Raw genomic sequence first — 12,400 nt, 5'->3', positions numbered from 1 at the left:
AGGTCTGAGTTGACAGCGCACAGTTGGAGATGTGCTGCGCGTAGGTCCTGGAAGGAAAACAGACCGGCCCAGCTGAAGTCCTCGTGCCCACTACCCTCACTCTCCCCTGGCTCCATGCACACAGGAGACAGTAGCCCCTGCATCTCTATAGGCTCTATGATTTCCATGTCCACTGCTTTAGGGTTCACCACAATGTCCCAGGAGCCCATACTGTAATTCACGTTATCAGTTGTTTTGGAGCGTGCAGTCTTTGTGGGCTTCTTGTCCCAGGCCTCGCTCTTTGCTCTGCCTTTGGGGAACGAATGTGGTCTTACTTTGGCCTCCTGACACACTTCATCTAGTTTGGTTCTGACACCATTTGTGTTGTGTTTTTCTGCCACGGAGGCGCCGTGCGCAGGAAGTACTTCAACGGGGCTGCACTCGAGAAGAGGGTCCAGAAAAGTAGTCCTTCTTTGCACCGTCCTGTTGTGACAGGTTATGGCAAACTTTTCCTCAATGTCATTCCACGCCACAATGAAAACAAATTTATGTCTTTCTTTTTCGTCAAAGACTTTGGGACGGACTGACACCCATCCCGACTCAAAGTTATCTTCCATGGTGAATGACATTTCATCCAGCCAATAAAAGGGACACGTAGATTAGCGTTAGCCACAAATCCCCTCTGATTCCGAGGCTAAGGACTGCTGCTAACACACGACGGACAGCAGAGAAACGACCAAAAACAAACGTACAAAACAGCGTCAGTACTGCTAATAACGCATCTGGCATCAAACTGTAACAAAGCATACAATATATCCCGGCTTTGTTTACCACCAGAGCGCTTGTAAAAAACAAGGTTGTCCTCTCGGTGCCGTTGAGGCGTCAGACATCTATTCCGCGTACAGCGTCATAAACAGAGGAAAAAGGCTCCTTCATAGCGCAGATATTACGGGTTGTCATCACACCTACATGCCTCGTCCCCCTGGTGCTAGTTTAGCGCTGTCCGTGTCGCTCTTTGTCCGCTCAAACAAAGCGGTGGCGCTGCTCCGCTCGCTTTTCACAGTCACGTGTGAGCCTCTGTTTACAAGCAGAGGTACATGCCCTGGTACGTGCGTGGTGTCAAATCCGGGGCGGGACTTCAACATTACGCCCATCCCCCCAAGTGCTGCATTTAGTTTATGTAGGAAAAATGGCTCTCTCCACTCTTTCAAGAAATGTTTGGACTAATACAATATTTTATACCTTGAATATCTTATCACAGGGTATGCTAAAAAGACCATGAAAAGACCAAAACTCAATTTAAACATTTTCCAGTTAGACTTTCTGAAGCCTCGCATATTTGTTAACTCACATTTTAATAGATCCGTGGATTAGCCCACATGTGTAGTTTATTATCCCCATCTGCTGGGCGCATTTGGCTATTACAACTACGACATTTGAGAGAGAAAGTTTTACTAGCTGCATAACCTTATCTTGTAGTCCTCAATGAGCTATTTTCCCCTCGAATCTGCAACCATGACTTTCAAGTTACACCCATAAAAAAAAAAAAATCAAATCTCTTCACGTGTTTCCCTTCTTTGACAACAGTTACAACCTTGATTTTCAGCTATACTTAATTAAGTGAAGTTAAGCAACTGCATGAAGCCAATTATTTTTTCCCCATTAGAATGAAAGTAAAAACCTTGAGAGTTTTAGTTTAAACATTTAATACAAGTTGATGTAACTGGAGTGCATATAGTTCTCAGGTAGCATACTTGTGACAAATGTCAGTCTGTTACTGGGTTCATATATGTTATTACAATCCATGTAAGAAAACAGACATCGCTTATTATAATTTATACCAGTCAGTCATGAAATGGTCCTTGACAAATTGAGTTCAGTCTTGTAGGCATGTAAACTAGGAATGGTGAAAGCTTTCAGTGTGTCACTTCAATGCTTAACTTTGTCAAAAAGTGCCTTTAGTTGTTCTTGGGATGTTGCTTCCTTTTGCTGCATCAAATCAGCATGACCTCTCGTAATACCCCAGCTGTCAGGCACAGACAAAGATGAACAATATGGGCGGCCGGACGCAGGCTTCAACTGCTCCCAGTAGTCACGACGAGCCCTGTTAAAGTTAACGTTATGGATGCTATTTTGCAATAACTTGACATTGCAATGAGATCAGATTTTTGATACCAACCTAGCTCTGACCCAAGGCTTTGTGTGCATTTCCAGACCACTTCCCCAAGATCCATGTTTCTCTGAACCAGCTGGAAGAAAGCCCCTCTCTACTGCCAGTTCTTCAGACAGGGCCCGAATGTGGTAAGGTTCAAAACCACAACAGCCTCCAATGTAACGAATACCTGCATTATAAGCTTCTCTGGCATATTTCTGCATATCCCATCTAGTCAGTATTCTTGGTTCAAGAGCTGAAAACAAGATACAAGTCTCATAATAGTGTAACATGCAAAGGGTTAAAAGACAATAGAAAAGATACCAAAGGGGAACTCAGGTAGATCAATGAAGCCTTGTCTGTTACAGTCTGGAGTATGGTAAGCAAGAGGCTGGCTCATGTAGTGAGCTTTGAGGCCAGCTTTTTCCACTCCCTCCTTCATCATTTTGACTGTCTTTATGCAGGTTTCAGGGTCAAAGTGACAGTTGATGCCAACTATGTCAGCTCCTACACAGAAAAATGTATCGAGGATCAGAAAAGTAATAAACTAGACTCAGACTATAGAATATTTATGGTGAAGGTTCAGTTGTCTCCAAGGAAAGAATAAAACATTATGGTCTGATCTAAGGAGAGGTGATCCCACTCACAGTCAGATGGTATGCTTTTTAAGTACTTTGGAGCAATAAAACCCCTGTAATTGAACAAACAATACCATATGACTTTGGCAGAAAGTCCACTAGAAAAGTTATAGTGCTCCTGTTATGTCACAGAGTTCTTCACCCTCATTTTTCATCCTGCCACTAGGTGGTGCCAATAATTGGAGTAGGGGTATTTTGTGGCGCGTCATTACACTTTGCACTGAATCTAACCTTTCAAACTAAGTGTTCATACCAGCTTTGACGAGTTTAACAGCACAATCTCCTGGGCTGACGCTGTTCAGGTCTCCCTCTGGCCCAATGCACAAAGTAGCAGCTACTGGCTTTCCAGTGGCCTTCAGAACCTGCACAGCCCACTCCGCTTCTTCCACATGTTCAAAATACTACAGAGAGACACACATTGAACCTGTGCATTTTAAATGAAGCACCTGCAAAAGCATCATATCCACATGAAAATAAATCTCACCTCTGCAATCAAGAAGTCCACATCTTTGTTGACAAAGACATCCAGCTGCTTCTGAAAGATAGCCTTGACGTCATCCTCACTCTTACAGCTGAGATAAGCAGGGGTCTGGGAGACTCCACCTGCCACCAGAGCATCCCCTTCATTTGCCACCTCTCGGGCCAGGTCACAAGCCAACTCGTTGATTTGCTTGCCCTGTAGTTAGGCAAGGAGGATAGTGTGATTTGAGACGGACACATGCAAATTCTCTAATGTCTCTGCCAAGATGCCATCCCCTTTCGGACAATTTAGGACACATGAGACCAGCTGCTGTCAGATTACTCACGGTAAAGCGTTGAGTGTGGCCCCTGTTCTCCAGTTTATCATCACTGGCGTAGAAAGTGAAGGTTTGCATGACATTGGAGCCAGCCCTTAGAAACTCCCTGTGCAGCTGTCTAACTGGAATAAACCACAAACAGAGTCAAATAGTAGGCCTATGCGCTTTTATAGAATTGCCAGTTAATATTTTTAATAACTAAGGTGAGCCTCTCTAACCAGCCTCAGGGTTCTCGGCAGCCGCCTCAGGAGTCCACGGCCCTGCCTTCACATAGCCCCGCTTCTCAAGAGCGAAGACAAAACCACCGTCCCCGATTACTATTTCTCCAGCATCCAGGCGCTCCAGAATACCCTACAAGTTCACATGCGCAACAATACACCAAAATCACGTGCGTGTTCAAAGTTGGTTCATTCATTCACGATTTGTATAAAAGTTGAAGAAGACGCGTTAAATCTGCAAATAAATGACTGCCTCCTCACCTTCTTTCCAGCGGGTGCCATCGTCTCGGAGTAAGGGCGGCTCTCTTTGCTCAGACAGAACTTCTGAGTTCGGGAAGGACCACTTGCAGTCATCCGTACAGTATTTATATGTCATGGAGGGGTGCGGATCTGGGGAGGTCACTTTAATTTGGTTCCGCCCGCTTCTTAGATAACACCTCCCATAGAGTTTTACAAATCACCTAATTCTATTGTAGCCATCTGTAAGGACATCTGATTAAATTTGGCTAATTATTATCAAGCACCCTGGGATAAAAGGCTACTGTATTTTATTGACCGGTTAAATCAATAAACTAGACATTTTTTGCCTTCAAAACAATGCAAACAATGTAATCAATGCAATCAATAAATGCAATCAGATCCACAACCCAAAGAGCAAAGCCTCCACTTAACAGATATGCCCAGTGATTACATCCTAAATTAAATTGAACCTTGTCATTTCAATTGACGAAGTCTACTAGTAGGCTACTAACTAGGCCATTCTAACCAACTAGCTTATAACGAGTACACAATAACAATAGTCCTTTTACCTGCCCTCATTCCCATTAAAAATGCATTAACTTTTCTGGTGGAGGGTCCCCCATCAGCCACCGCCATGGATGTTATTTGCTTTACCTTGAATATTTCACAATATGGCATTAAACACATAAGCCTAGCCAATGGCCACGTGTTTTATACAAGGTCAGATCTGTGGAGAGGCAAGCCTGCTCACAATAAGCATTTTTAAAGCAATAACAAACACCCACAGCGAAATAAATGGGTGTTAGGTAAAAGCTAGATGTTTAATGTATTACAGAAAAGTTACATGTGAAAATGCCTATATATAATCTGTACCCAAGCAATCCCTCATCCACCATTCTCCACTAAATTGTTGTTATTGTGCTCATGCCGTACTTTCACAGCATGCTATACCTAGACAACCAGTGGAATGCCAGGGTCACACAGACTGACTTCACTGACATTTACTGGTGAAGTGTGGGAGTTCTTTGATAAATAGATACTTCCAGTGGCCTACTCCTTAAATCACAAGACTGCAGACTGTCAAAAGCAACAGATCAGTAAATTGTGTCTACATAGTCCAAAGTGAAAGCCTGTCCAGTCCTATAAACAAGCAATTAATTATTAACAACATTCAATAATTTTTGTTGGCTATTCAATAAACTGCTGTGTTTTTTCTTATTTATATGTACACCTCCAAATAAAATACTTTTAGGTGAAATCACTTGAACATGCACGTAAACATTTTCAGGTGACCCACATTCGCAGAGTTCGCACATGAAGGGTTAATGGGGCAGCGGGTGAGTCGGGTTAGGTCCTGTTCAAACTGACTAGTAGTGAGTCCACTTGTGGGCGTGCCAAACCCCCTGTACAAGTGGGAGCTTTGTAAAGCATGACTGAAGCAGACTAAAAGCGGTGCTAAAAGAAATCTCCGTTATGCTTTGATTAGTAAAACTCACTCGCATATTTTCGTGTCGCTATGTCTAACTTGTTTAATTTTTTCAAATGCGGCGCGCGGAAAGATTTGACCGCATGTCGTGTAGTTTCTCATCTATTTTTGAGGACTATAACCTGCTCTTCAAGACGCTCAACCGCAGACAGGTGAGACATTCTATTTTATAAAAAGACGTTCTGTCACTTTATGTTAATCCAAAAACGCGTGTTTCTTTTTATTTATTTATTTTATTATCATTATTTTTTTAGTGAGACATCTTCAGTTTTGGGAAAACGATGGAAAGACACTGCCGACACTGTGATCATCGGTGGGGGCTGCGTAGGGGTCAGCCTGGCTTATCACTTGGCCAAAAGTGGAATGAAAGATGTCGTGTTGTTGGAGAAAACTGAGCTGACAGCGGGTTCCACTTGGCATGCTGTATGTCAAAACGATTGCTCTTTTCCTCCTTTTTATAATTATTATTTTATGATCCAAAATAACGGTTCAGTTTAAACCACTTAAAGAGGATCAACAATAATAAGCAATAACAGCCAGTGCCTTTGGGAATGCACACTAGGCATCTGTATTATAAGAAAAAAAAAAAACATTTTGCCCAATAGTCTCTATTCCCATACATCTGATTTAAGATATGACTCAAAATGTCTTTTATGTAAACACTGTAATTTCAGTAGGTTTTAAGACAAATTAGATGAATTAGATTACCTGTTTACACTAACTACAGTTACGTGTTTCAAGGCACTTGAGGACTTGACCGACTTATGGGTCACTCCTTACAACTTCCATGAACTGCTCTGTAATGCTATAAATACACATATGACACATTAGAGGTAGGGGATCAGTATCTTAGGATTTTAAAAAAAAACGTTTAAATGTGTGCATTTAAATGCATTTATGAATTGAAAAATGTTTCTGTGTGAATTGCAGGCTGGGCTGACCACTTACTATCACCCAGGTATCAACCTAAAGAAAGTTCACTACGACAGCATTAAACTGTATGAGTCGTTGGAGGCTGAGACGGGCCAGGTAATGCTTTCCAGATTTGAATGTTTTCTTTTTTTTTCCTTAGACACTGAGTCTGAATCAAATTTATATATCTTTTAGGCTGTAGGTTTTCACAACCCTGGTAGTGTGCGTATTGCTTCCACGCCTGCACGCGTTGATGAGATGAGGTATCAGATGACTCGGACCCACTGGCATGTCACTGAACAGTATTTCATTGGGCCAGAGAAAGTGCAAGAGTTGTTTCCACTGCTGAACATGGACAAAGTCTGTATAAAGCTCATACAGAAGCGATAAATAATATAATACTAGTCACAAGATTGACTGAGTTTAGTTTTGTTTACTTCTAGGTGTTGGCAGGACTGTATACCCCAGGGGATGGACACATAGACCCATACTCCCTCACCATGGCACTGGCGGCTGGGGCTCGCATGTATGGTGCTCAGATTTACAACCCTGCCCCTGTGACCGCACTGAAGTGTACTCCTGATGGCAAATGGGACGTTCACACTGATCATGGAACCATTCGTGCAAACCGTATTGTTAACACTGCAGGTAACGCAGAACAACATTCTTTTTAGTTATTTTGTTGTATTTATGAAAAACATTCCCACTTCTTTATTGATGTATTTATTGTCTTCTGATGACAAGATAACAGTTACATTCCAAGATCAGTGGAGCATATGTACAACATCTTTAGAATTATCTTGAGAATCATTAAATGACAAGAACTTCAGTCAAACAAACTCCAACTTTAAATGGCCATTGTAAAGTTTTGGGTTCTGTTAGTCCAATTTAAGTGTTTGCTTGTTCATTAGATGACTCTTGTAAGAAATACTGGCTGAAAAATACTCAATCAAATAATAATATAATTCATTATATTACTTTGTTTACTATGCATTTCACCTGCATATTCCAAATCCAGATGAAACCAGTTATTGTGTAGATCTTTCTGGTCTTTTGCCCTCACTATGTCCAGCAACCAATCCCAACAAGCCAGCAGTTTAGTTCTTATCCAATCTCAGTGCTGCATTTAAGCACACCTCCTACCCCATTTTTCTCTTTTTTGTTTTTCCTGGTTTCAGAAATGTGGACATAACTTGACTGTCCTGGCCAACCAGAATTTAAAAGTTTGCTGTCACCTTATGTTTCAGTCAGTTCTGCTCATGTATTCATCCATATATCTGTATGTGCAATTCAGTTCATCATTATTTCACTACAATTTCTCCATAATATACCAAATAGGTTAGTTATTTTGTTTATATTTTATTTGTAATAGTGAAATGTACTATCTTGTTTTTTTTTAAACTTGTTATTGGTCCAGCCCTCCAAGAGAATGTCCTGCGTTTAACCGTAACTCCAGTCCTGGCCTGAATTGACTGGGCTCTTATCGAAATGTTTGCTTAGTAACTCCAGTTTCCCTTGACAAGATAGGGATAGATTTCTGGTTTGCGTAATTATATTGTGGATGCTATTTTAAATATGCACTCCAGTAACAATTAGGAGAGAAATGTTTTGCAGTTGACATGCTATGTACAGTAGTATACTGTTATTACATTATGATTACCAATTCTATTAGGTAGGATGTCACAATCTAAAGAAACATAACAATTTAACATTTCTATTATTGCCTCTACACATAAACAACAGTGAAATCATTTACTTATTTTTTTTGCATTCCCATTGTCTACTATTCCACTGTTAGGTCACAAGATTTATGAAATTAAAACTTCTAAATGAAAATGACATAATGAGTCAGGTATAAAAGCACTTTACAGGTTTATTTTTTGGAGTATTGATTAACTTGATTTTACAAGTACCATGATTTTTTTTTCTTTATCAAGTAACGATTATCAAGAAACCTTGATGTTCCTGCCTGCTGCTTTGCTTAATTAAAGAGGCGAAATAAGTTTTCTTTGTAGCTCTTTATCATTAGCTTATGAGTGCTCATAGTAACTGTTTTACTAGGATTTTGGGCCAGGGAGCTGGGTCAGATGATTGGGTTTGATCACCCCACGATCCCAGTGCATCACCAGTACGTGGTTACAGCAACAGTGCCAGAGGTGAAGGCTCTGAAAAGGGAACTGGCTGTCATCAGAGACTTGGAGGGTTCATACTACCTGCGTCAGGAGAGGGATGGCCTTTTATTTGGTCCTTATGAGAAGATGGAGAAAATGGTGCTGCAGGACTCTTGGGTGAGAGAAGGGGTGCCTCCAGGTTGGTTTTTGCTATAAATAAATAAATAAATAAATATTTGTACTGTAAATGTATTTGTTCTGTTCATAGGTTTTGGTAAAGAGCTATTTGAATCAGACCTTGACCGTATTATGGAACATGTTGAGATGGCTATGGAGATGGTACCAGTACTGAAGAATGCAGATATTATCAACATTGTTTCTGGACCAATCACATACACGCCGGACCTCCTGCCTATGGTCGGACCACACCAGGGGGTTCCTAACTACTGGACAGCCATTGGATTTGGGTACATTTACAGATAGATGTTGAGTGTTATTTTTAGTACCTTATTTGTGATTGTATTGGTACAGGTATGGAGTAATTCATGCAGGTGGGATAGGGAAGTTCCTGAGTGACTGGATTAGGAATGGAGAACCACCTTATGATCTGATTGAGTGTGACCCCAATCGTTACGGCAAATGGGCAGATATACCATTCATGTGTGCCAAAGCCAGAGAATCATACGGTTTCAACAACGTAGGTAAGAATGAAATCTTTTTGTAATCCAGAACATTTTACAAGCCAGATGAAGTTTCAGGCTTTGTTGGATGAAATAAACCCTTATTTATAAATATATTTATCAAATTAATTCATATTCATATCACATTCTTAGTGGGTTACCCCAAGGAGGAGCGATTTGAAGGCAGACCAACGAAGCGAACAAGTGGTATCTATGATCTCCTCAAAGACAAATGCTCCATGGGATTTCACGCTGGATGGGAACAGCCTCACTGGTATTATAAACCTGGAGATGACACTGGATACAAGTAAGAAACTAAATAGCAGTGAATGAGCTAGCTATTACATTAATGTTGTATAGTGCCTGTGGAAAAGCTTTCTCAAACCTGTTCACTGAAACACAATTCTGAGATAGAAGGAAGTGTTTAAATTGAGGCAGATACACACAACTGTTAGGGGAACACATACCACTACACTAGTTGTTCACTTTCAGCCCCAAGACACAATAACCAAATAAACATATCTTAAGTTATTATTGTATTATTGTTGTGTTATTTATACTATTAATTTATCTATTACGACGTTGTGTTTAGGCCCAGTTTCCGACGTACTAACTGGTTTGGACCAGTTGGCAGAGAATGCAAGCTGGTGATGGAGAAGGTCGGTGTAATAGACCTGACACCTTTTGGAAAATTTTGTGTGAAAGGAAAGGACTCCCACAAGCTCTTGGACCGTCTTTTTGCTAACACAATGCCCAAGGTAGAGATTTAATGACTTTTGTTACAAAAGTGACCACATATACAATCATCTTTTGTTTGATACAATTCATATAAAGCATGCATACCCATGAATATTATGACTGACTGTAGCTGTAATCTAAGAGCAGGTCTTCCACTTACACATTTGCCTCTCCCTGATGTGATTTTGTTTGTTTGGTCAGACTGGTCATACTAATATCAGCCACATGTTGACACCCACTGGGAAAGTCTTTGCAGAGGTCACCATCACCCAGGTAGCACCAGGGGAGTTCTTGCTTATCACAGGCTCTGGGTCAGAGCTACACGACCTCAGGTAAATGCATCCAGCTGTATTCATATTTATAATCACTCTTAATATGTAAAAAAAAAAAAAAAAAGTATTTACAATGAATTACCAATGTTTGCCACTGTGTGACTCCAAATATAAATGAGAAGCTAGCTGTTCTGAATAAAACCTGAATAGCTGTAAGTTCAATGCCCCTCCAGTTTCTCCAGTTACAAAGCAGTATTTGATTACATTCTTGTGGGTTCCCCTACTGACTGACCCAGTACAACCGTGTTAAAATAGACAGCTAGTTCATAGCAGTGTTGCACAGCACACTCTAGTGGTAAGTAAAGAAACTGCAGAGTTCATTGAGGTCATTTTTTATGAAACGTGGCAAATGTGACATAACCTGAAGTAACATAGTGCAATGTTGAAAATGTAACATTTTGAATTCAACACAGGTGGATCGAAGCAGAGGTTGCAAATGGTGGATATGACGTTGAGATCACCAATGTTACAGATGATATTGGAGTCTTGGGTGTTGCAGGACCGAATTCACGCACAGTTCTGCAAAAACTGACCACTGAGGACATGAGTGACACTGGTTTTAAGTTTCTGCAGTGCAAGACTATTGATTTAGCAGGAGTTTCTGTCCAAGCTATTAGAATATCCTACTCAGGTAATACACAAAATGGATTTCAGTTGAGTGTTCAATTGAGTAGAAGACTAACAATTCACATTTTGGGGTTTTAGGTGAACTTGGCTGGGAGATTTATGTTGATCAAAAGAACATGGCAACTGTGTACCAAGCCATTATGGGAGCTGGAAAAGATCATGGCATTGACAATTTTGGCACATATGCTATGAATTCCCTGAGACTGGAGAAAGGCTTCAGGGGCTGGGGAGCTGAGGTTAATCCCCACCACTACCATTAGCATTTCATTTTAAATATAAGGAGTTAAATCTAGAACCAATTCAACATTTTGATCTTTACAGATGAATTGTGACACCAACCCTTTGGAGGCTGGACTGGATTATTTTATCAAACTGAATAAGGTAACAAATATCACATGCATGCCAGGTTATTGAAATAGTAATAACAAAATAACTAACTGTTAATTGTTTCAGCCTACTGACTTTATTGGCAAAGATGCTCTGAAGGAGATAAAAGCCAAGGGTCTGAAGAGAAAGCTGTCATACATCTGTGTTGATACAGATGACATCGACCCCGAGGGGAATGAGACCATTTGGTTAAACGACAAGGTAAATGGCAATGAAACAAAAAAGGCATTCATTGCTAGGATAGTTAAATAACTTTTGTTTTGTCCTCTTCAGGTTGTTGGCAACACAACTTCTGGAGCCTACAGTTACATTGCCCAGCAGAGTCTGGCTTTTGCCTATCTGCCCATAGATCTGACATCAGTGGGCCAAAAGGTGGAGGTCGAGCTACTGGGAAGGAAGTATCCCGCCATGGTTATCCAGGAGCCACTGGTCCTGACAGAGCCCACACGGACCAGATTGCAGAAAAAGGCCAAGAGCAAAGCAAAACCAGTATAAAGTCAGTTAATGTAGACTGGAATATTTTATTGTGGTCCATATTTTGAAGGGATTATCTTAAACCATCATGTCTTAAAAGATTTAATTCATCAAAGGATTCATCTTTGTATGTTTGTGGACAGATGTTGTAATTTTAATAATGACACAAAAGAACAGATTTATAACCAATTGTTGCATTGTTGTACAAACCTGTTTTATATGATTTTATTGTAATTATCATTGTTTTAAAATTATACCTTTGCTAAAAAAAAAAGTGTACAATATGTAAACTTGTCATATAGGCTCAGTAGGCATGTATTGCATGGTAAGTATGGTAATATCAAAAGTCAACTTTTATTGTATCAATGAGCTGATGATTTCAAATTGTGATTTTTTTTTAACATGTTCACTTTGATAAATTCCTCATTTTTGGAGGAATTAGTGTAAAACCTGCTTTGCCTAATTTCACACTGTACGTAGGTACACACTGACGGTAGTGTCAGGCTATTCAGCCCATTGACAAATAAAATAACACAATAACAACATGGATAATGGGTCTTTTTTTTTTTTTTTTTTTATCAAAGGTTATAGGGCTACTTCCTTATAAGTCATGTGATCTTTATTTTTCT

General features: G+C 40.3%; 2 protein-coding genes across 2 annotated transcripts; one reads left to right on the top strand and one right to left on the bottom strand.

Moving 5' to 3' along the window:
- Window positions 1-1,665: 1,665 nt before the first annotated feature.
- On the bottom strand, window positions 1,666-4,145 carry LOC110157444 (betaine--homocysteine S-methyltransferase 1-like). The gene is made up of 8 exons (XM_020921785.2): window positions 4,046-4,145; window positions 3,785-3,917; window positions 3,576-3,688; window positions 3,254-3,445; window positions 3,023-3,170; window positions 2,456-2,638; window positions 2,159-2,387; window positions 1,666-2,083 (listed from the first exon to the last, which is right to left on the bottom strand). The coding sequence occupies exons 1-8, from the start codon at window positions 4,136-4,138 to the stop codon at window positions 1,909-1,911; spliced, it is 1,266 nt and encodes a 421-aa protein (XP_020777444.2). The 5' UTR covers window positions 4,139-4,145; the 3' UTR covers window positions 1,666-1,908.
- Window positions 4,146-5,415: 1,270 nt separating this feature from the next.
- Window positions 5,416-12,306, top strand: dmgdh (dimethylglycine dehydrogenase). Its single transcript, XM_020921629.2, has 16 exons — window positions 5,416-5,662; window positions 5,765-5,933; window positions 6,441-6,539; window positions 6,618-6,782; window positions 6,866-7,070; window positions 8,484-8,732; window positions 8,802-9,000; window positions 9,065-9,234; window positions 9,367-9,520; window positions 9,806-9,971; window positions 10,153-10,283; window positions 10,697-10,914; window positions 10,989-11,146; window positions 11,232-11,291; window positions 11,364-11,498; window positions 11,571-12,306. The coding sequence occupies exons 1-16, from the start codon at window positions 5,541-5,543 to the stop codon at window positions 11,790-11,792; spliced, it is 2,622 nt and encodes an 873-aa protein (XP_020777288.1). The 5' UTR covers window positions 5,416-5,540; the 3' UTR covers window positions 11,793-12,306.
- The last annotated feature ends 94 nt before the right edge of the window (window positions 12,307-12,400 follow it).

The sequence above is a fragment of the Boleophthalmus pectinirostris genome, unplaced genomic scaffold, assembly GCF_026225935.1.
Source record: "Boleophthalmus pectinirostris isolate CB_2022bp ecotype Guang Dong unplaced genomic scaffold, ASM2622593v1 HiC_scaffold_18, whole genome shotgun sequence".
Classification (NCBI taxonomy): Eukaryota; Metazoa; Chordata; class Actinopteri; order Gobiiformes; family Gobiidae; genus Boleophthalmus; species Boleophthalmus pectinirostris.
The sequence above is the reverse complement of the archived record's forward strand: the minus strand, read 5'-3'. Positions and strand labels throughout refer to the sequence as shown.